The 25,735-nt window shown below is 40.5% G+C and overlaps 1 protein-coding gene across 7 annotated transcripts in view; it reads right to left on the minus strand.

Moving 5' to 3' along the window:
- The window catches only part of NTRK2 (neurotrophic receptor tyrosine kinase 2), a 368,100-nt gene that overhangs the window by 332,239 nt on the left and 10,126 nt on the right, over positions 1–25,735 (minus strand). For all 7 annotated transcript variants that reach the window (XM_033236933.1, XM_033236932.1, XM_033236934.1 and 4 more), the window contains 2 exons: positions 2,256–2,330; positions 2,070–2,141 (listed from right to left, as the gene is read on the minus strand). In XM_033236933.1, the coding sequence (XP_033092824.1) occupies positions 2,070–2,141; positions 2,256–2,330 (147 nt within the window). The remainder of the gene's footprint in view (positions 1–2,069; positions 2,142–2,255; positions 2,331–25,735) is intronic.

The raw sequence follows: 25,735 nt of genomic DNA on the forward strand, positions 1-25,735 counted from the left end.
AACGCAGTTGTTGAGTAATTTGGGTCTAAGGTCAACTGTAATGAAAATACCAGAACTTAAAACCACTGAGGTCATTAATTACATCTAAGTGACTGCATTAGAGCATTTTGCCTTTTTCTTCTTTCCAACTTCTCTCTTGTTTATGCTATCGAGGCCTACGCAGCCATCAGATTTGTGCAGGCAAGGATTTGTGCAGACTGCAGAGATGATTCCAAAAAGCATTTAATTGAAATGTGTTAATAAAGTTCCCTGGAGTTTTATCACATTTTTGCAGAATGTTTTATGTCTTAATTTACAGACTGTATTTTTAAAGTGACTTCATCATTAATGCCACCCATAAAATATGAAGCTGTGATATTGGCTTTATGAAATTAATATTTTCCATAATATCAACAAATTTCAATAGAGTGTTCAGGCAATCTGCTTCAAAGAGAATGGTTTCTTTTATAACTGGCATAGAAATCAGTTGGGGAACTGTTCTCAAAAAAAGAAAGAGGACAAACCTTATAAGAAAGTCTGATTCTCTAATTATATGGATGATACAGATTTTATTTCCTGTACTCTTAATGTAAGAACATGGAGAGGGGTTGGCCCTGGAGTCATAACTCTGACACTTATGATCTGTAAATCTGAGCAAGTCCTAGAACTCCCTCACTCTTTTTTTTCTTTTTATACTTTAAGTTCTAGAGTACATATGCACAACGTGCAGGTTTGTTACATATGTATACATGTGCCATGTTGGTGTGCTGCACCCATTAACCCGTCATTTACATTAGATATATCTCCTAATGCCATCCCTTTCCCCTCCCCCGACCCTGCGACAGGCCCCGGTGTGTGATGTTCCCCACCCTGTGTCCAAGTGTTCTCATTGTTCAGTTCTCGCCTGTGACTGAGAACATGTAGTGTTTGGTTTTCTGTCCTTGCGATAGTTTGCTCAGAATGATGGTTTCCACTATTCATAATAGCAAAGACTTGGAACCAATCCAAATGTCCATCAATGATAGACTGGATTAAGAAAATGTGGCACATATACACCATGGAATATTATGCAGCCATTAAAAAGGATGAGTTCACATCCTTTGTAGGGACATGGATGAAGCTGGAAACCCTCACTCTTATTTTATCTATGAAATGTAAATAAAAAGATCTGCCCTACCAATTATCAGAAAAAAATCATGTGAAATATTCCAGGTGAGGGTCCCATAGATAGACTATGATATGTAAGGTATCATTGCAAAGAGAATTTGGTACAGCAAAACAGAATCAATGAATGCAGGCAACAACTTTCTGGTAGAAGCTCCACTAAAAACTCAGGGAATGGGAGTTCTGAGTCTGTGCTCAGAGATGCATAAATATTCTGCACTTAGGTGATCTTTAGTTTAATGAAGATATCTCTCAGGAAAGCCATGGCTCATTGACTTAAATGTCATCATCTAGAGGATTTAGCAACAAACCAGCTAACAGTTCCCATTGTCCATATTTCCTTTTGACTTCAGTGGACAAAGCATCAATAAGACTTTGGGGAAACAGTTCCCATTATTAATGATTTTCTGTACCTTTGGCATGTCCCATGATTGATTTTTCTCTACCTTTATCAATTCATGACAGACGACTTTGGGAAAATGAAGATTCAAAAGAGAATCCTATTGTGGGGGGAAAAACACCAGTAATTTTTATTTCCCTATAAAGGCCAAGGCCAAGTCAGCTTCTTTCAGTTCCACTGGTTTGATGTCTTCCAGGGAGCATGTCATGATTCCAAGGAAGAAAATCAAGAACTCTGTGCAAGGACACAGTTTTCACATCAGACTCCTTGCTGCTAGCCTATTGCTCTGTCCAAGATGGAACTGGCCCAGAAATTCATGAAAGGGAATAAACAGCCTGTTCTAAGTACCCCTCTGAAGCTATTCAAACAATCAAACAAAATCAGAGCTAATGTTTCTAAGCTATTATCACAGCTATACTAACTTTAAAAAGGGAGGTTTCGAGCTGGAAAAGAAGGAAAATAAACAGAGGGGGGAAATATTGAATAAAATGGGTCCTGGGAAGCAAAAGAATCAATCTCTACTTACATGTGCTGCAGGTTGCTGTTTTTCAGAAATGCTTTATGAGCCACAAATTTTAATCCAGAATCCACAATTGTCCTGTGAAGACGCATAATTTCACGCATATTAGAACGAACCAGTGAATGCCTGCCTGACCAGAGTAGACAATAGGAAAAATCTCTGAGATAATGTGTGCTGGTCCTGAGTACTCACAGATTTCTCAGTCCCACGTAAGCTTCAACATCATCTTCGTTGATGATTTCTAACCTTTTCTGATTTGCGATGAAACTGTAACGAAGCAGAGAGTGAATCGCAGTGACTCAGAATGTAGGCAGCAGCACCATGAAGAACTCCCATCCACCTCACCCAGGTGTCCAAGGCACTCCCTCCACACCCATCCGAGCCTCGCCATCTTTTAAAATATGGCAGGAGAGCAAAACTGCGCATGACTGAGCAGAAACCATGACTGACCAGGTTTCATGGTCAACAACCAATTCACTGGGTTTCATTTCTCCTGTTTTATCATCTTTCACCCAACAATTTCACTTTTCTTTCCCTTTCAGAGTATCACCAGTGTACATAGGTGAAAATACCATGCAAATGCATCTACTCCTCTCAAAGGTGTTTCTACTTTTATGGTGAGAGCCACAGAGATGCTACTGTCATCACTGCACAAGAAAAGTCACATATTTCCTCACATTTCAAGAGAAACAGCCACTCCCTCCTTTACCTCCTAAAATACTAAAATGCATTTCCCCTACCCCGTCCTCTTTTCTCTATTTTCCTGGCCCAGCATCTCCTCCTTCTGCCTTTGTCAGTAACAATATCAATCTTTCCTTCGATGAACCACATTTCACAAACCCCATATGGCCTTAGCGCATTCTCCGTGGGAACGCTCCTCCCTCCCCCACCGCCTAAGCCCTCCAATATAGGGGTGGATAGAGAAAACTCCATCCCTTTGGCCACGTTGGTGTCTTAGAGATGTGCACATGACCTCAATTACACCGAGAGGAGTCTTCCCTGAGATTAAATAAATGAATGCTGGGAAAGAGAGGGTCTCTGTCTTTCTCTGGGATCATAGCTGAAGGATGGGACAGGCCTGCGACTTCCATGGGGAAATTTTCTGCTACAAGGAAATAGACCGTCCAAAAATGAAGTCAGTCCACAGAAAGAAGCAGAGCTAACAAGACAGAACTCTAAAAACACCACTTGAGCCATTAGATACAACTGTCTCTGAGGCCAGATGTCACGAACCTGAATTGATCTTAATTTCTATCATTTGCAATCAGTAACGTCCCTAGTGATACAAACAAATAGCTATTAAAACCATCATCGTGGAATTTCCTATACTCTACCCTATACTACAGTTATTTAAATACCTCTCTATTCAGTTTTCTTAGATCACAATGTCTTTGAGACAGTTAGATCTGTTTTATAACTCACTTAGCTCACTACCCAGTACAAGGTAGGTACTCAAAGGATGGATGGATGGATGGATGGATGGATGGATGGACAGATGGAGGAACAGATGAACTGTACTTGGAGTTACAAAGGTACTACAAGAAATTATGCAGGACGAATTCTCCCCTTTCTTCCTGAAAAAATTTAAGATATATAACATATTCCAATTAAGACACTGAAAACAAATATGTAGCCCTGCTGTTAACAATGTGAGTTAAAATGAAAAAAATATTCAACGATGGGGAGGAACATATAGCATCTATAGGTCAGCCACTGTGAGGAGGAAAATGATGACAAGCTGTATAGTAAGGGTTTGGGCACCTCTTTTTAGAAAATAAATTTTAAAAATAAAAATAAGCAGATTATCTGAGAAGACAAAATTACACCAAAGATAAATATTTTTAAAAGCATCCACACAAACATTGTCCCCTGTTACATAAAAAACCAGCCTCCAAGATAGAATGGTGACTTTTTCTGAAAAAATTATTGGTTGTCCCTTATACCCAGGGCCTGGCACACTTAGTAAATGTGCAGGAAGCTTTCGTTCCCTTCCCTCCTCCCATCACACATAGAAGGAAACATTTTAAGACTTGAAAGGAATGCTCAATTTTTAATATCAAGTGTTTCCGAGTTACCACATTTTAGATGCATTTTTGCAAGATTTTTCACCAACATTTTCAGTAGAGATCACAGTGACCTCACTCTTCTAAATGATCTCACAATAAGAACTGCGTTCCAAAGAGCCCTGAATGTTAATACTTTTTCTCATGCAACTGACAGCAAAAAAGGATAGATAATGTGGGCGAGTTTTCCCCTGGAGTCACAATCTAGGCTTCCAGGCAAGACTGCCCACTCCTTCCGTAAGCATGGCTTCCTGTCACTGTCCTGAAGTCATTGAGAGTTCTTCCTCACTCTTTTCCTGGATTATCCTTGCATCTTCCATGCTCACAACAAGGGCCTGGAACTCAATGAGGACTTTATCATGATCTGCACAAGGCACTCATCTTTAACTTTTTGTTACTTATGCCCTTTCTTTTCATTTTTCATCAGACATTTAATTTATCAACTCCCCGATCTTATTCAATAGAATACAACGAACCAGCAAATAAAAATGGAAGGCATAGAGGAGGAAAGACAGGGGTAGAGATGTCCATGGATTGTACAAAACTATGTGGGCTTAAAAAAAAAAAAAAAGGAAAGAAAAAGATAATTTAATTTAAAAATAAAAATAAATAAAAAATAAAGAGATGTCAATGGAGCCAGGAATTCGGTTTAGAAATGCATACACTTGTTAGGAAGGAAAAACACACACACAAGCTTAATTCTATGCTTTCTAGTCACCAGTGCCCAAGAAAGAAGGAGATGAGGATAAATTTGGTCAATGGTAAATTCACAGTATTCATGAGATGAAAATGAGCCAATTAAGCAAAGCACCACTATTCCGAAATCTAAGACCAGACAGGAAATTTTGCTGAAAACCATCAAAAGAAGTGATGAAAAATGGTCACTAGAGAATACTCCCTTACTGTGGGGGCAAGAATGCCCTGGATAAATAAATAAATTTTTCTCCTTGCCAAGATGGAGACGCCAACAGAAGAGCTGGATTAAAAGTTCAGCAAGGGCTCTTCTAGTAGTAGATCCCAAGAATTCCCCCTCATAAGCGACTATGCGTAGTCATGTCCACAATATAGACGCCAGCTACAAGCTGCTCAAGAAATCCACCCCCTAAGAAACTCTCTTTAGCTACCACTAAGTGAAGAATCAAATCATAGGGTTAAAAAAGAAGCCAGTAAGGTGAATAACAGGTGATTCACAGAGGGGAAACTTCAGTGGCCAAGAAACATGAAAAGTTGCTCATCTCCCCAGAAACGTGAAATGCAAATTAAAATAACAGTGACATACTATTCCTCTCCCACTAGACTGACAAAGTGTTTAAAGCCTGACAATGTAAAACATTTCTACGGATGTGATGAAATTTCTCTGAAATTGTTGGAGGAAGTGTAAATTGTTATAACGACTTTGAAAAGCACTTGGCCTGTATCTTGGAAAATTATAAATCAGTACCTTCATGACCCAGCAATTCCATTCCAGGTATTCACACAAGAGTTCTCACATATGGACTCAAGAATAGTCATTGTAATATGGTCAGTAGAATATTACAACATTTATTGTCATAGAGTCAAAGCTGGAGCAACTCAAGTGTCCATCCACAAAGAAATAGAAATTGTTTAAAATAAGGTGTGTTAAATATATATATATATATATATAAGATTAAATCAGATCTACATATTTGAGCAGAAAGACACTGCCATGCTAAGTGAGAAAGAAGATAGGCAAAATTGTATACTGATACATATGCATAATATAAAGCAATCTATGTGAACTTTTAAAAATATATAAAAAATAATACCACATAGTGTTCACAGTCAAGTAGATATGCAAAGTATAGAAAGATGATTCCAAGGAAGGTGGCCTTGGGAAAGGAGAATGGGTCTGGGGTTTTACACACACACGCACACACACAACTTAAACTCCTTATACCATTTATGTTATTAAACTGCTAAACTATTTTATTAAGAGAGAAACAACTTGCATCAAAAAGATAAAAATGTTAAACTATCATTTTTGAATGTAATTATATAAAGTTATTATGTCATTATACTTTTCTGAAGTTTTAAAATTTATGAAGAAAAAAGACAAGAAAGAGAGAGAGAGAGAGAGCAAGAAAGGATGGGAGGGACAGAGGGAAAGAAAGAGAGACAGAGATTGCAACAATCATACAAAGGAAATAACAGCAGGAAAGTCAGACCCCAGGGCTTCTCAGTGACTCAGTGGGCAAACACACCTGAGCTCAAGTTCTTGCTTCCCTGGACCACCCAAACAGCAAACAGCTAACAGCTTTCTTTCCCTGCCCCACAGCCTCCGGACAGAAACGGAAGACCAAGGCGCGTGCTGCGCTGCCCCCTCCTGGTGACTTCCACCTGCCTCCGGGAGGATCTCCACAGCCCTGGCCTCTCCTGCTCTCTGCCTCAGGGCAACTGATCCCAAAGGCACAGGGTTAGGAAGGAGAGACGAAGCGCCGGGTCAGGGCCACCGACAGGCAAGCAGCAGGCTCTTTCCCAGAAAATCACTCCCCACTGCCCCTGTTAAAGTGCAGTGACACTGTGGGTTCTTCACCGAGTCAAGCTCTGCTTAATAAAACACTTCTCCCAAAAGGGTGCCATTCCCTCAAGGGAGCAGTGGGAAGGCCCACAATTGTGGCACACACCCAACCAGGAGTTTTCTCTCCATGACAACCTCAAACTCATCTAACCTAGGCCCACTGCTCTAGAAAGCTTAGGCCCAGGGGCTTCCAGGCACAACCTCTCCGCCCCCACAGCCCATGTCCCTGCACTTGCCTCACAGGAATCTCACATGAGGTCCACGGAGCTTTGGTCTTCTCAGAAAATTGAGCTTCCCTCCACCCCCCAGCCTGCAGACGTTGCTTGCATGCTCTGTTGGGCAAGTCAGCGGTCCTTAAATAATAACCAAGAGACATGGTGAATTCGGATTTTTTTGTCTAACTTGGTGTACTCCTTGGGAATTTCTCTCACCTCCTCAGTCCCCCAGGGTCCCTGGCCCTCACCCTTTATTAATAATCTGCCAGGAATCATTGGTGGCCTTCAACCATCCTCTTCTGCCCAGAATGTGCCTTCCTCCCTTACCAAGTCCATGTACAGGACTCTTGCTAGGACCTCATATTATGAGGGCTGTTTTTGCTGTTGTTTTTTGCACATTTACAACATCCCAAGGCCATTAACTACTGCCCTAAAGATTGGATCTTATATGCTAGGGTCTTCTCAATGCACTCATCTAAATCCATCCCAGGACCTTCCGAGACTTTCTTGAGTGATTTGTAGACAACACCAAAAATGCTTTTTCCAATCAGAACACTTTTATTCCATCAGTTGGCAAGCATCTTTTGCAGTTATTGCACTTGTAAGTTTGCAATTAAGAACTAGAGCAATGGGAGGTACTCTTTGTACCCTCAATTTTATTTTTCTATGAATCTACCTGACTCCATAACTGAATTGCCAGCTCCTCATCTCATCTCACTGATCTCTGTTTCCTAGCACAGAGCTGATGCTCAAGGAATGTCTGCTGACTTAGGGCACCCAAACAGGTACACTGATCCTCCACCTGGAGTTTATCACCATCATAGGGCATAGCTTCCCTTCTCACGGAGAAGACAAGCAAACAAAGGAAAGCCAATGACAGAGGGAGATGGAAAGCTGATTTTGAACTCCAAATTTGTCCAATCTAAAAGCTAATTTAGATTACAAGAACACAACATATTCAAACCAACTATTTATTTGTTTATTTAAGTGATAAAAACCAACTAGCCACAGTGGCTCATACCTGTAATCCGAGCACTTTAGGAGGCCAAGGCAGGAGGATCACTTGAGCCCAGGAGTTCGAGACCAGCTTGGGCCACACAGTAAGACCCTGTCTACACAAAATTTAAAAATCAGCTGGGCATGGTGGCAGGTGCCTGTGGTCCCAGCTGCTTGGGAGACTGACGTGGGAGGATCACTTGAGCCTAGGAAGTCAAGGCTAGAGTGAGCCATGATAGCACCATTGCACTCTAGCCTGGGTGACAGAGCAAGATCTTGTCTCAAATATTAATAATAATTGCCCTCAGCAGACAAGCATTTGCCACAGAACCCCAATGTGTCAGGAATGTAAGACCAGAAATGGCCTCCAAGACTCTTCAAATCCAGCAATTCTTGATCTTGAAGGAGATGATGCTCTAAGGAGAGACAGTGGACATTGCCACAGGATATGATGAGCCAAAAAGAAAAGGTCCCAAGCAGAGGTCCATGCGCTTGCCCTGTGAGGGCACAGTGGAAGGAACTACCAAATATTTTTGGAAATATATATTTATTTATATATATTTAAATAATTGGGCAGGTCAGTGAAGGCTTAAAAGGAGAAAGGGCATTGAGCTCAAGCTTTGAAGATTGATCCGAAAGTGGACAGATAAAGAATTAGCACCTAAACAAAGTACATGCTATTTGTCATCTTGTTTTATGTTGTCACCAAATCTTCTCCAGTCTCAATTTGACATTTTTCTGAGGGTAAAGAATGTCTTCTTCTTTGGCTTAACAAAAAGCTTATAGCTGGCTTTTTGGAAAATAAGAGAAAAGAGGTAATTTTAGAGAAAATTCACAGAAACATTTTTGAGTTACAGGTTCCTGGAAGGGGTCCTCATCACATTTTAAAAGATTTCACGTTTGCTTTAACAACCTATCAAATAATTCCTCTAGGTAATCTCTTCAAGCAACAAGGAGTAGTATCTAATGCATCTTGTCTTTATGTATATTAGCTTAATAGTGGTATTACTCAAAAGAAAAATTCCTCTTTAGCTTAGACTTTATTACCTGAACTGTACTTTGGCAACACATCAAAATTAAATGGAAGAAGCTGTGAATATTTCAAATGGTGACTCTTTAAGACGGAATCACTTCCTGCTACCCCAGCCTCCCTCCCTATAGATAGACCAATAGATAGACACATAGATAGATAGATTTCCTTTTTTTCTTTTTTTTTTTTTTTTTTTTTTGAGAGAGTCTCACTCTATCACCCAGGCTGGAGTGCAGTGGCGCAATCTCGGCTCACTGCAAGCTCCACCTCCCGGGTTCATGCCATTCTCCTGCCTCAGCCTCTCAAGTAGCTGGGACTACAGGCACCCACCACCACGCCCAGCTAATTTTTTTGTATTTTTAGCAGAGACGGGGTTTTACCATGTTAGCCAGGATGGTCTCAATCGCCTGACCTTGTGATTCACCTGCCTTGGCCTCCCAAAATGCTGGGATTACAGGTGTGAGCCACCTCGCCCAGCCGATAGATAGATTTTTATCAAATCTAATCTATCAATCAATCAATCTATCTATATCATCTCCAGATGATATCTATTAATCTATCTATCTATCATCTCTAGATACATAGATGATAGACAGATGATTGATTGATAGATTATATTTGATAAAAGTAGACAGAACTCAAATTCCCAGGCTTACAGCCACTGCATTTCAACTCTGATAGGATTCTCTCTGCTCTCAGGTTTCTTTCATAGGTAGTAGAATAATCCTTTTCTTAAAAAAAAAAATTCCCTTGGTCCTTGGGTTCACAGCTGGGCAGTTTCAGTTTCTCAGCAAAAATGCTGAGAAAGAGTTTTGAAAAATCAGTCCCTGAGCAGGTGCAGGTGATACGAAAGACCGGACTCTCAGTCTGTGGCTCTATTCTTGAGGGGGTATGCCCCCTAACTGTGAGGATGTGAACAAAAAGAATGCTAAATGAACAGCCCAAAATCTAAATATGAAGAACCTTCTACTGCATGCTGTTGAGCAGTGGCATTTTCAGCTTTCAGTTTCTTTTTGGCCATGAGCTTTGAAGTAGCACCAGTAACTCCCTCTTTATGGGGTGCTAACTGGTGTTAGCCAGAAGGCTATCCAGGGACTGTTTCCTAACAAAACAATGCTACCAGGAGAGTTATATATTGTTCCCATTTTTCAGAAAAGGAAACTGGGTCTTTGCCATGCCAGGTCACTTCCTCAAAGTCACATAGCTCCCAAAACAGGATTTGAACCCAGATGTACCTGCCCCTGAAGTCTGAGCCCAGAGCCACTGTACCATGCTCTAGGACTGGGGACTTGTAAATCCAGCACCTTCACGATAAATAATTTCTAGAGTTTTTGCACAATGGACCTGTACAAATAATCACGGCCCAAACACAACAGTCAATGGAAAAGAACAGGGATACTTTTTAGGATGATGTCCTGTATTATATCTACATAGAGCAACAATAGGAGATAAATAAGAACTCTTCAGATTCTTACCCAATGCCATCCTCTGAAAACTGCAGCTCATTAGAACAGCCCAAATACTCTGGGCATTTGCAGCATTTGAGTGCCTGGAAAATAATTGGAAGTGTAGGATGAGGGCTAAACATACTGCACTAGCTTCACCTCTTACTGGCTATATGACCTGAGACAAGTCCCTACACCTCAGTTTCCTTGTCTGCAAAATGCAGTAACGACAGTAACTACCTCCTAGGATTGTCAGGAAAATTAGAAAACCAGTCTGCAAGAGAATTTCAATTAATGCTAATTATTATTTAAAATGAACAGACCAGGTTCAAGGCCTGGCTTGGTTATAACTAGCTAGTGAGCTTAATGTCACCTGGCCCCTAGTGCAGGAGGAAATTTGAATTGATAACATCTCAGTTCTCTTCAGGACATAAATTATAAGAAAAAATCTTCAAAATACTATAAAGAAAAAAACTACACTCTGTATTTCTCTCTGAGTGTTTATATAGCATTTTTCTTATCTGTTGCCACCAATATGGTGATTTCCAACAGAGACCACCACAATTTATGATGAGAAAATCAAGAGAAAAAAAAACTTAACATTTTCTTCCTTCATAAAACATATAGGTCTCTATAAGGAAAGGATAACTTTAATTTGACTTATTGGCATAGCCTTGCATGCAAGTTTAAGACTGGATCTCAGCCTACAAGTAACATTATGGGTAAATCTTAGCAACTGATGATCGACCAGAGGTCACAGTCAAACGCGTGTGGTCTGGATCTGGTCAACAAGGGTGCTTTTAGAAATCTTTTAGAAAAATTTTATTGGTCACTAACATTTAAGATTGAAAATTTTCACATTTAAAAAATTTTGAATTTCCATATTGTCTTAAGAAAACAGAAGGTCCATGAAACCAAACCAGCATCTCCTCCTGGCAACCATGAGTGGTGCTACCCCTGGGTTGTTTGGGGCACGTTTCCAGTTGGTTCCATCCCGAGCAACTTCCGATCTTTCACTGGCCTATGGAAAGATTTTATGACACCTGATTTACTTATTGCTCAGAAGAGACTTTAATGCTCCAACTAATCTACATGAATAAGAGATGTGTAGAGCTCCCATGCATAGCAATCTCTAAAATGAACCTCATCAAATAAATGCTACCAGGAGAGTAGCACACAGAAACTGTGTGTAAAGGCCAGGTGCGGTGGCTCATGCCTGTAATCCCAGCACTTTGGGAGGCCAAGGTGGGCGGATCACCTGAGGTCAGGAGTTCGAGACCAGCCTGACCAACATGGAGAAACCCTGTCTCTACTAAAAATACAAAATTAGCCAGGCGTGCGGCACATGCCTGTAATCCCTGCTACTCGGGAGGCTGAGGCAGGAGAATCCTTGAACCTGGGAGGCAGAGGTTATAGTGAGACAAAATCATGCCATTGGATTCCAGCCTGGGAGGCAGAGTGAGACTCTGCCTCAAAAAAGAAAAAGAAAAAGAAAAAGAAAAGAAAAGAAACTGTGTGTAAAATGACACAGAAACTACAATTAAAAATTAACATTGTCTTTAAGTTACTTTTACCTGTTCTGGAAATTTTGCAAACTTCCTCTGTTGTTAAAAATGAAAAAATACTGGTATAGACACAGTCAAGGTAATTTGATAGTTGGTATAATGGCGAATACAATTACCAGGAGAAGCAAGGGGTGAGTTTTTTTCTGACAATTTTTTTCTTCCAATTTATTTAATTAATATCATTGTATATTTTACATTAGGTCTCAGATCCTTCACAGGTCACAGTAATCCACGACAGCCGATGGGAAGACAATAACTGAACAGGTACCAAGGCACTGTTTTACCATATTCAACCATGAAGAGTTCCAGGACAAAAATGACACTGAACTACTCTCCAAAAAAAGAAAAAAATGGCTTAAAAGTTAACGTTTAAGCCACAGTTTTTATTTGGAGCAGATGTACTCTAACATCGGTCACTAAGAAACCATCAGAAACAAAAGTCAGCGCATTCAGTGACTTGGGGTGACCTCTGCAGCTAATTCATCCTGGCAGGCTCACAAGAGGACCATCTCTCTCAGGGTTGGAGGCACCACGGGAGCCTAAGGGAGCTTTTCCTATGGCTGGGGAGGCCGTCTGGTCACACCTGCTCCTAGCAGCTCCTAGGCCAAAATCTTCTCTGCTGCTCTGTGGGGTGGAACTCTGGGATTTCAATCAAGCATTTGTGTAAGTTCTGGGGCAGTCACAGGGCTGCTTCCCCCAGGAAGCCTGCATCTCTGCTGGTACCTCTGCAGCTCATCTTCATACACAGATAGGGTAGCTTCCACCTGAACGAGCACACAGACCAGTCTGCTCAGTCTTTGTAAAAGGATGTCAGCCCCCACCATCTGCTTGTTTGGTTTTCAAAGAGAACAGATCTGGCCTTAACCAGCAGCAGAGAATACAATTTTCCAGGCTCTGGTCAAAGGGGACAACCTCGAATCATGTGCAGTCCAGTTTCCATCAAAGCCCGGTTCAGCAAAGGGCATGTGGGAATGGGAGTCTAACATCCTGAGTTGTATCGGTGTTATAATGACAGCTCTGGGAGAGGAGATTCAATTCTTGGACCTACTTTAGCCTCCTTGTCACTTCCTCCCACTTTCACTGGCTTTCTTAGGAAGAAGAAAATGAAAGCTACTTCTGGATTTTTCATAAAAGCTGTGCATTACATCGCTTATTGTTCCTGCAAAATAAATTCCTTTTGGAATATAGTGCCAGACAAATCTGTGTTCCTGTGGAATTAGTAGGCATTCTACTTCCTAATAATGAGTTTCTCTTTTCACTGCCAGGAAGTTGGGGACAAATGTTGCACTCAGTTACAGCAACTATGCCAACGATTAGGGTTAGTTGGCGTTCTTGTCTTTAATTCTTTGATCCCTCTCATTTTTACCTTATTAGTTTTATTGTATAAAATAATTGTAATTCAAATAGTTATTCAAATACTGATGAAAAACTGTGACATTTTTAACATTCATTCCATAAAAATTAAATGATCTTTATGTACAATACGCTGACACTATAGAATTACTCTGCACTAGTTGTTTTCAAGAAATGGATTAGTAAGTAATTTCATCTATGATTTTTTAAAATTTCAGAGTGAATGCTCATTAAAAAGTAAAATCTTGAAACTTCAATCTAACATATAAATTATCTTTTTTTTTTTTTTCTTGAGATGGAGTCTCTCTCTGTCACCCAGGCTGGAGTGCAGTGGCATGATCTCGGCTCACTGCAAGCTCTGCCTCCCGGGTTCACGCCATTCTCCTGCCTCGGCCTCCCAAGTAGCTGGGACCACAGGTGCGCGTCACCACGTCTGGCTAATTTTTTTTTTTGTAATAAATTATCATTTTTTAAAATGTCTTTTCCTCTTTCCCTGTTATTTCAGGCCAATAAATTTCCCATTTATGACTCTTGAAGAAGAATCTCCAATGATTCGCCTGGACTGTAAGAATTCTAAAAAGCATTCAAGTCAGCATGAATCACAGCAGAACACAGTTTTGAAAGCTCTTGGCCTCCAGTCAGGACAAATCATTCCATATGAAGAAAATTTTTGGAACTAATACTTCTCCAGCGTCAGGATAGATCAAGCATGGCACAGAGAAAAATGAGCATCAGGCATAATGTCAAGAAAGGAGAATGATTCCAGTGGTAAAATTTTAGGATCTCTATGAAAGTCTGTTTTGATACTGGCACAATTTTTCAGCCAACATTTATAGGGTATAGGAGTAAGGAAAGGGAGTGAAGTTGAGGGACACTTCCCATTTTATCTTCAGCATTTCACTTCTCATGTTAACCTTCAGTCATTTTTATAGAAAGCTAGAGATTACTTTCTTTGGAGTTAAACTGCAAAGATGCTAGTAGAAAGAAATTCCAAATGTAATGGTTGTGTAAGGCCACAATAAATAAGTAATTTTGCAAAAAGAAAGCATGAATATCTATAAAAGTCCTAAACAGATACCTTTTTTTTTTTAAAAAAAAAGCTTTTAATTCAAGGGATATATTACTGTTCAAAATGATGTACATTTTTGAGGTACCTAGAACAGTCAAATTCATAGAGACAGAAAGTAGAATGGTGGTTGCCAGGCACTAGAGGGAGGTAAGGTCATGGGAGGTCATGGTTTAAAGGGTACAGAGTTTCAATTATTCCAGATGTAAAGATTTCTGGAGATGGATGGTGGTGATGGTTACACAACACGTGGATGTACTTAGCGTCCCTGAAGTATGAACTTAGAAATGATTAAAGTGGCAAATTTTATGTCACATGTGTTTCACTACAATTCTTTTTTTTAAAAAAGGATAAGATGTCTATGTTTTAAAAGCCTTACAACTAAAGAGTGAGAAGGACAGTTAAAAGAGAAAATGGAGTACAAACTGACTGACAATCCCAGAGTCCAGGAGAACTGTTAGTAAACAAACTGATGAATAAAATAGACCAGGACCATCAAAGAAACCAAAGTCACAGAACAAAGACAATGACCTGAATAATAGTCATGAAATCTGACTTGTGATTGCTCAGCACACAAACAGTTAACATCCCAATCAGCTAAGCGAACCAGGTCCTAAACGTGAGAGTAACGCACAGACAAGCCAAAGGGCATGCAAAGGTTGCCATAAGGGAACCAGCACCATTTACATCTGTCCTCTTAGCCTCAACCTACTCAGTATCATGCTCAAGGCAGAGTCTTTTGCTTTCAGTCCTCCCAACCTCACAGAGCAGTTTCCTCTGAATCATATTTGAAGATAGCTCCACACATGCACACACATACAAGCTAACAGCAGAATGCAAACTGTGTGTCAGGCACTGTTATAAGCATTCTACATGCATCAGCTCATTTTAACCTCACAGTAATGCTTTTCTATTTTTCTATTATTGCCCACTTTTCCAGATAGGGAAACAGAGACATGAAAGCTTTAGCTACTAGTCCAAAGTAGCAGTGGCAGACCACACTTCCTAGTGGAGCCCTTAACCCACCAAGTCATCCTGCCTTACAACAGGAATCACTCCCCTACACAAACTCCCAAAGAAAATGGAAAATTGATCTGTCAATCCATTATGCATGTCTACTGACATATTCAGTAATTTTTCAAATCAGAAAAAAAGACATCATGAGGAAAGGAACTTTTCAGGCATAGTTTTCACAATCTCAGGATCTCCTAGGGTCCCAGTAAAAAATAATAGTATTTAGCCACAATTAGCTGATTCTTGAAACATTACAGAACTTTCGGGGGCAATAATAAAATCCATGTGGGGAAGAGAGAAAGGGGAAGCTGGTAGCTAATGATGTTTAACAGTTCTCATTGACTGCTGGGGACAGATCTATGCTTTGCTTGTGATCTGCCTGTGTCTATGATAATATCACAGAACTTGATGGGGAGGAATCCAGTATCCTCTGTCCTTCTTGGGAACATGGAGCCCCATACTTAAAGTCCCCTGAAGAGAGGGTGGGGCACTGAAGTGTAGGAACCATCTAGAGATCCTGGCCACCCCAATGCACACTCCCAGGACACATGCCCTGCACTTGCCCTGATCCAGAGCATCATCATCACAGCACAAAACCACAATGATGCAGAGGCCAGGTCCACAATGCAGAGGGCCGATCAGCCTGGTCCATGGTACTGTTAGCCCCAAGCACTGGGCCCAGATCCTTTGGAGTCCCTCACTCTGTTCTCCTTCAGCAAGTGCTTCCGCATGAGGCAAGGAGTTCACAGAGCCAACTGGATGCTCCTTCCTGGATCTCACCCTTCCCCAGGATCCCAGATTTCCCAACTCAAAGACCCTGAGTCCACTCCTAGGGCCTGAGCAGGTCTTTTCCTTGGGTCCATCTTCCCGAGGGTGTACCAAGCCATGGATATGCACACACCAGGCACAGCAGTGTAGGGGAAAGGGAACGGTTCAAGGTTGATGTCTGTGGTGATGTTGATATAATTTGGATGTGTAGGCTGAACTGTCAGTGCACCTGCATATGAGGTCCCTTGTAGTTTTGGGGAGAGAGAAAGGTAGGGCCATCTGACTGGGGGATCTGTTTGTGCCCTTGAAACAGACCATATAAAAGGCATAAATGGTAGGAGCTGGCCTAACTCTTGTCACCCAAGACCCAGGAATGTACCAGGTGCAAAGACATGTTCAAACCTGATTTGTTGATTGAGTAACCAAATGAATGAATGCATGAGTCAGTCAATCAATCAATTAATATAAGCATATATAAAAATTAGTTCTTGTCTTCAATTTGAGCTACCCATGGAAAAAGATGACTTTGCCAACAGAATATTGCCTTCTGAACTCTATGTATATAGATACAAAATGCAATCAAAGGATGGTAATGACCACGTGGATTCTAGGGTAGACTGGATTACTAAGTAAAAGACTCTATAATACCCTCAAGGCATCAGGAGTTTCAGCTCCAGAAGACACTTTTTATTGGTGGGAAAGCAATTCCCTGAAAGACAAATGAGACAGCCAAGAAGTTAAATCCTAAAGAGTCACCTCGGCTTATCAGGAGAGCCAATGACTCAACTCCAAAAATAAGACTTTTCTCATCAGAGTTAAACATTTTATGTTGGTTCCATAATTCCTGTTCCACAACCAGGCACAGTGGCTTACACCTGTAATCCCAGCACTTTTGGAGGCCAAAGGCAGGTGAATCGCTTGAGCCCAGGAGTTCAAGACCGGCCTGAGCAACATGGCAAAACCCTGTCTTCACACAAAAAAAGAAAAAATCCCACCAAACACTTAATTCCCATTCATTTTTTAAAAGGTTAACTTTCAAATACACATGGAGTCTAAATCACTTTCATTTGTGTACATATAATGAATATACTGATTATATAAGCATAAATAAATAAAACATCAATAGATATGATTTATATTCTTTATCTTAAGCAAGAATTATATTTTTGATTATTTAACACAATTTGTTCACCTGTAGACATCTCCACTCTATTTTAAAAAGTCTTCTAATCTCATATGTCTATCAGTTGGGTATTTTGATGAGTTTTGCAAGTACCTATCAAAATTTCTCAGATGTCTAATAGTGTTAATTGTTATAAATATAAAGGAAGCCCCATGAAACATTCATAGGATCAGCCCAATGCATTTTTACTGCAAAAGTGCAACAGTATATGTATCAGATGGTACATTAAACTAGATCTGACACATTATCTTTTTATACTCCTGATGTTTGCAATTCTTTGAGAAAAATGAACAGCCTCTATCATCCATACCCCAAGAAGGATAAATCACATCTGAAATCTCACACCAGAATTGCCTTTTAAGTGAAGCCCCATAAATGCAGTCACAGGGAAAACTGCAATTGATCCACAAGGATATCCATTATTAGCTATTACCTAACAGAAAAGACACAAATCTTTCTCATTAGACCTATTTGTTTGTTGGAGATCAGGTGACCCTGGAGTGATTCTTTTCCCCTGGATTTTCCTCTGTTGAGCTTGTGTGCTCTGCATCTCTCTCCATCTGCAGAATGCCCTCATCCTCCCCTCTCTTTGCTGTCCCTCCTTCCTGTTGGATATGTAATCAGCCTGCCTCATCAACGCTTTGCCTTTTTCCTTTCCATGATTAATCGATCTCCTGCTGTGCATGAACTAACACTGTGCACTTTAATTCCATAAAGGTCATGTATATAAACAAACATCTTAACTTGATAGCTTGAGAAAAATTATGTCCAGAGATTTACATATTTGATGACCCAGAGACCAACTAATACTCCTCTTTAGAGTTCTAGATGATAGACGTATGTGTATACATATGGGGGGGGGGACGGTGCTCATGAGTGCATATCCACGTGTATTTGTGTAACATGGAGAACTAGGATATTGTGCTAGATGCCAGGAAAGAGCAGTAAACAAGATCCATATGTCTCTGCCTTCATGCGGTTTATGTCCTAACGGTGTGTACAGACAGGTATGCAGACACACACTGATGATACTAAGTAATCTATGCTGTGATGCGAAACCCAGGGGGCTATAAGAGCATGCAGTGGAGGGTACATAGACCAGGTGTAGAGGCAGAAGAAGCAGCATCACGGCTAAGGCCTAGAAGACAAGCAGGAGTTAGCCAGTGTAGAAGGAAGGCAAAAGGTTCCAGGAGGAGAGGACAACCTGGAAGATAAGTGAGATTATCGCTCAGTAGATAAATTGAAAACTCAGAGTGGCTGTATCATGGCATCGAACAAAGGTAGAGGCATGAAATGAGGCTGAGAAATGGCTTTGAATCTGAGGACACAGGGCTTTCAAGACTTGATAAGAAGTTGTCAGCCTTTGCTATATAAGTGTAATGCCATCTTTGTTAAAAACACCACTATCAAGCAGGGGAGCTAGGCAAGCAGTTCCTAAAATTCATGTGGAATAATCATCATGCTAGAATCATCCGGAAAATTCTGAAAGAAGACTGATGAGTAAGACACTAATACTTCAAATAGCAAAAAAAAAAAAAAAAAAAAAAAAAAAAAAAAAAAGACGCTGTGGGAGATAAAAGTTTCATGCTGGCATATAAGTACACAGACTGATTAATGGAATAGGCTAGATCCCTAAGCAGGCCCAAACACAAAGGTAGTCCTCCCATAGAACCAAACTGCTATTTTAAATTAGCGAGGGAAAGATAGAATTATGTAACTAATGAGATCCAGAAACCTGATTGGCTATACCAAAAAAATAAATAAATAAAACAATGGCTACATCACTCCATATATTTTTAAAATTTAGATAGACAAAAGCTTTAAACATAAAAACATAGAATAGTAAAAGCAGTAGAAGAAAATATAGAATTGTTCATTTTATACTCTTGGGAAAGGCAATCGTCTTCTTAGCCGTATCTACAACATAGACACAGAAAAGGAAATACACTTTACTAGAAGAAAATTAATTCTGCTTCACAAAAAAGGAGGAAGAGGAGGAGGAGAAAAAAGAAATATCATAATCCATAACTGACATTAGAAGACAAGCAAAACATTAGGCAAAGTACAAATTCTCTTCTTTTTTGAAAAGGCCACTGATTCCATTAAAAAAGAAAAGGGCTAAGTTTACTGAAAAAAAAATACCAATGACTTACAAACATATGAAAAGACTTTCCATTTGAATCATAATTACAAAACTGCAAAATACAGCAATGAAGGTACTATTTCTCAGGAAACTGATTGACAAACCACAAAAGGTTTGATAACAAAAGGTTCAGTAATAGTACTGGCTGCATTGTAGGAAAGCAGGCACTCCCAGCTTCTGTGGGAGAACAAAATGTAACCTCCTTGCAAAACAACTTGGCAATATTTACTTAAAAATCGCAAATATTAGAGACCTCAGAAATAACATCACACATCTACAACTATCTGATCTTTGACAAACTTGACAAGAACAAGCAATAGGGAAAGGATTCCCTGTTTAATAAATGGTACTGGGAAAACTGGCTAGCCATATGCAGAAGATTGAAACTGGACCCCTTCCTTACACCTCATACAAAAATTAACTCTAGATGGATTAAAGACCTAAATGTAAAACCCAAAACCATAAAAACCCTAGAAGAAAACCTAGGCAATACCATTCAGGTATATGTATGGGCAAAGAATTCATGACTAGGACACCAAAAGCAATTGCAACCAAAGTCAAACTTGACAAATGGTACCTACTTAAACTAAAGAGCTTCTACACAGCAAAAGAAACTATCATCAGAGTGAACAGGCAACCTAGAGAATGGGAGAAAATTTTTGCAATCTACACATCTGACAAAGGTCTAATATCCAGAATCTACAAGGAACTTAAACAAATTTACAAGAAAAAAACAACCCCATAAAAAAGTGGGCAAAGGATATGAACAGATACTTCTCAAAACAAGACATTTATGCAGCCAACAAACATATGAACCAAAGCTCATCATCGCTCTCACTCATCATTTCATTAGAGAAATGCAAATCAAAACCACAGTGAGGTACTATCACGCTAGTCAGAATGGCAATTATTAAAAAGTCAGGAAGCAATAGATGCTGGCAAGGTTGTGGAGAAATAGGAACGCTTTTACACTGTTGGTGCGAGTGTAAATTAGTTCAACCATTGTGGAAAAGAGCGTGGTGATTCCTCAAGGATCTAGAACCAGAAATACCATTTGACCCAGCAATCCCATCAAAGGGTATATACCCAAAGGATTATTAATCATTCTACTATAAAGACACATGCACACGTATATTTATTACAGCACTATTTACAATAGCAAAGACTTGGAACCAACCCAAATGCTCATCAATGATAGACTGGATAAAGAAAATGTGTCACATATACACCATGGAATACTATGCAGCCACAAAAAAGAATGAGTTCATGTCTTTTACAGGGACATGGATGAAGCTGGAAGCCACCATTCTCAGCAAACTAACACAGGAACAGAAAACCAAACACCGCATGTTCTCACTCATAAGTGAGAGTTGAACAATGAGAACATATGGACACAGGGAGGGGAACATCACACACTAGGGCCTGTTGGGGGTGGGGGGCAAGGGGAGGGAGAGCATTAGGACAAATACCCAGTGCATGTGGGGCTTAAAGCCTAGATGACAGGTTGATAGGTGCAGCAAACCACCATGACACATGTATACCTATGTAACAAACCTGCACATTCTGCACATGTATCCCGGAACTTAAGGTAAAATACACACACACACACACACACACACACACACAGGCACACACACATATACACACACACACAAATCACAAATATCTTGCAATTTTCCTGCAATTCAAATTCTAGGAACATTTCCTATAGATAAAGTTATGCATGTGATGTTGGGAGGTGGGGACTTCTGGAGGTGATTAGGTCATTAGGGTGGGATGAGATTAATGCTCTTTATGAGAGAGGCCAGAGGGAACTTGTCTGTCCCTTCTGCCATGTGAGGATACAAGTAGAAGGTATGCACAAGAATTTGTACACTGGAGTTGTCCAGTAAGAAGTCGGTTAAATAGAGTCTATTTATCCAGAGGATTTCTGTGCAGCTGGGAAGAAAAGAAGGTTGGTTACATACGTTTATCCAGAAACATTTTTAAGATACATAAAAATGTATGAAAAACCAAGATGTAGAAGAGGGGATATAGCATGACCTCATTTGCATACAAACTAAAAAGACCTATGTGTACACTATATATGTAAGAAGAAGATTTCTGAAAGGGAACTGACACAAAATAAGATCCGTGGTTGTTGTGGGAGAGGGGAGCTGAGGGATTTTAGAGGGTGGGAGTACATGGTGGGAGGGAATTGCCTGGGCTCTCGAGGTCAAATTTGGGCAACAAGGTTGGAGTAGACAGAGCCTTAAGTGAGACATTAGATGGGATCCTATCCCTAATTATGCTCTGCTTTACCAAGGGGCCCAGGCCAACTAATAAACCTGACAGCCCCTCAAAGGCTGCCAAAACCTCCCCACCTTCTTCAGAGTGAAGGTACACTCTTTGTAACAAGAGTTACAAAGTGTATTCATGGTACACTCCTTTGTGCTGCCTGCATTTCTGATCACTTTCAAATATTATTTTAAAAACTAAAATTACCAGCTAAATTCCATACAATAAAGTTAATGCATTTCAGAAAGAAGATGTGCAAAACCACTTTAAAGAATCTGAAAGGCTCCCAGGCATGAGAAGCCTTGGTTAAAAGCACTAACCTTTCCAAAGAAAGAATGCATCAGTCAGCATTGGTGCTGGGCAGTGAATGAAGGAGAGGAAAAGGAGTGTCCATCCAGGGGATGCAAGTCTGGGCCAAAGTACTTCAAGTTCTACATTCCCTTTGTGAAGGCTCTCCCATTATGGAGATGGATGCCTCAGGCAAGCTTAGCTTAATGCCATTGAACGTTTTAAATGCAGAATTAAATGCCCTTGCTCTAATTCCAAGATCACCAAGCAAGCTTCCAGTTATAATTTGTTCTTTTTTATAGAGCTGCTGGTGTAGAAAAAGACTGTTATGCTGATCTGTGCATTCTGGTCCATGTAATAGTTATATGCCTCTTTATATAGCAATATAGCGACAATTTTCTTCTATTTTTTAAAAACTAAAACTAAAATAAACAACTTTAGGCATTATTTTAAGAGACACCGGGAGCCAGAGGGTAATTATAAGCAGTGACATGATAAGATCAGCATTTCAGAAAGACCACTCCAGCTACAGTGTGGCATGGGTAGAGAGGGGACAAGACTGGAGGCAGGGATGCGAAATAGGAAGCGATGGCAGCATTTTAGGCAAGGATGATGATGGCATGAATTATATTGTTTTTATGTAAGTATTTGTCAGATGTTTGTTCCCCGCCCCCCACCCCCGCACACTGCAATCCTGGTAAGAAGAGACCAGGGCAGTTTTTCTCACCATATCCCATGTACTTAGCTAGTGTCTAACATAGAGAAGACCCCAATCAATATTTGTTGAAAGAATGATTGAATAATGTCGGAGGAGATTTTAAAAATTAGATTTAAGAAATACTTAGGAAACTGGATTGACAAGACATAATATGTGAATGAGTATAGGGGTTACAGAGAAGGAAGAGTCACATTTTGTGGCTTGTATTACTGACTGGATAATGGTGCCATCCATTACAATAGGGAACACTGGCAATGGGTTTGGGGCAACAATGAAAAGTTTTGTTTAGAAATGACAAGTGTGACACTGTCCTGTATCTGAGAGGTATTGCATACATGATTACAAAGGTCTTCACTGATAATTGATGGGAAACAGATTAGGAAATCATTAGCACAAAGAAGATAACATAAGTAATGGGTGAGGGTGATATAGCCCAGAGATAGCCCAGGAAGAGAAGCAGCCATAGGACAGAATCCCAAGGGACATCAACTTTTAAGGTCTGTTTTTAAGAGCAGAGAAAAGGAACCAACAAATAAAGCCAACAAGTAGCATGCAGAGAGATAGAGGGAAAACAAGAAAAATGTGGTTACACCAAGGCCAAAGGAAAAGGATGTTTCAAGGAGGGATTGAGAAATGAAGCCAAGTTCTGCTAAGAAGTCAAGTAAGATAAGGAACGAGGAATAGGGCCCATGAAGTCTTCTGGGGACTGTGGTGGAGTGAGTTTGAAAAACAGTGGAATGGGACTGGTATAGGAGATAGGAAAATAGACATAATGAATACAGATCACTCTTCCAAGATCTGGCTTTGAAGGGAGATCAGTCAGGATCAGAAAGAGAGGGAAGGAATCATGCTAAAGGAAAGCTTTTCTAAGATGGGAGGAACATGAACCTGCTTCAATTCTTATCTTAAAATGTGGAACAATAGAAAGAAACAGAAAATACAGATATGTGAGAGAGGGGAAGTTGCTGATAGAAAAAAGCTTAAGAGGATGAGCCAAGAGGTTCAGTGATTAGCTTCAGCTGAAAGGCGCTCCAGCTCTTCCATCGTAACCGGTTGCAGATGCAAGTTGCAGCTTACTCTAATGCAGTATGAGTGAAGGTGGCCCCAGGAATACCAAAACTCATTTGACAGAAAATAATGAAACTCAGTTGGATTACTGCCACCATAGGAAGTAAGGATTGGGAATTACTCACATCCCATATACACATCAATGTTTCCCACCATTGGAAGTGTTTAGATGTGTATGCATCTGTCTCTTGCTAGATATAAGCTGTGCAGGGGCTCCTTGCCTCTGCAGAGTACCCTACTTGTTGGACATCTCCGTGTCCTCAATAACACTAGTGACACTGAACTACTGTCTGCATGATGGCAGCTCACCCACATGACAATCAGGAAATGTGACAAACTATTCCACCAAGATGAAAAGACAACTTGATGAGCAGCAAAATAAGATTTGATGTCCGTGAAAGCTTCTGCTCTTGGGTTCACAGAAAACAGAAACTAACCAAAAAGGTCAGTTACAAAACTTGCCAGAGCGTCATCCACAGAAGTGGGCCAGGAATGGGCTGAAAAAGTCTTGAACACTAATCCCAGGAAAAAAATAAAATGTGTTTCTATTAGTGGGAAACCACGGAAGGGCTGCCACCCAGGATGGCAGGAAGCTGGTGACCAGCAAAACCTTCCAGCCTCAGTGGCAGAGCTGGACTTAAAGAAAACCTACAGGTTGGGTTTCTGCTGTTTAGCCACCAAAAGAACTGAAGCAGACTCTGGTTTGCCCCTGGAGTGGAGGCAATGGTGAATTCTAGAACAGAAGAGGAAACACTAGTGTCCATGGCTGACTGATTCAGAACCACAGAGTCTTTCAAGGAGTAGCATGCATGGGAGTCGCAGCCTCCAGATTCAAGATGAAATCACTCAGGCCGGTGAGGTCAAGTAGCTCAACCAAGATCCCAGACCCCGATACTGTCAGAGAGTGGGTATCCCAAATCCTATCTCCCTGACCAGGGCTCCTTTCAGTTATACCAGGTTCCTATACTTTGTCTCCTTTCTGACTGTTAACCTTATCAAGTCAGGTTCAGTTGAAACAATGACAGCCTGCCCTCAGGTCATCCACCAGAAAAAAGTACACAAGCCAAGATTTCTTTACAATCTATTAAAAGGGTTTCCAGCCAAATGATTACTTGTATATGTATGTCTGTGATTTGGGAACAGAGGGGAAGGGGATAAGAAACACCACCAGAAACAGAAGAAGGCTGAAGAGTTGCAAAGAGAAAGGGCCAAACCCATGTACCTTAGTCCATTTGGGCTGCTATAATAAAATATTTTAGACTGGGTAATTTATAACAACAGAAATGTATTGCTCACAGTTTTAGAGGCTGGGAAGTCTAAGATCAAGATTCTAGGAGATTCGATATCTGGTGAGGGCCCATTCCTCATAAACGGCACCTTCTTTGTGTGTCCTCACATAGCAGGAAGGACAAACAAGCTCTCTGGAATCTCTTTTATAAGGCCACTAACCCCATTGGCCTTTATGTCCTAATCAACTCCCACCTCTCGACACCACTACCCTGGTGACTGCGTTTCAACATATGAATTTTGGGAGAATACAAACATTCGGGCCATAGCACCAGACGTGCACAAGAAATATCCAAGGAGCAACATCATCTATAACATTCTTTGAGTTTGGGGTGGTAGCAGCAGGGTTTTGACATAAAATTGGGAGTAAACTAAAAAGAGTGTTCTGGTTTGGGGTTTTGTTTTGTTCTTTGGAGAGAGACACTTGTTTTGGATTTTTTTTTTTTTTTTTTCGCTGTAGTTGTGTGTTTTTTTGTCACACCTTACCAGGGAATCTAGGGGCTATGATGTCAAACTCTCTTGCCCGGCACCCTCCACCCCTACACATGCATCACACCGAGGAATAAGCCAAGCCCAGAAAAGAGAGGTCACTTGCCCCACAGTGAGCAAGAGTCAGGCAATTCGGGCATAGGCCCCTCTGCCACTCACAGCAAG

The sequence above is a fragment of the Trachypithecus francoisi genome, unplaced genomic scaffold (genome assembly GCF_009764315.1).
Source record: "Trachypithecus francoisi isolate TF-2019V2 unplaced genomic scaffold, Tfra_2.0 Lachesis_group16, whole genome shotgun sequence".
NCBI lineage: Eukaryota > Metazoa > Chordata > Mammalia > Primates > Cercopithecidae > Trachypithecus > Trachypithecus francoisi.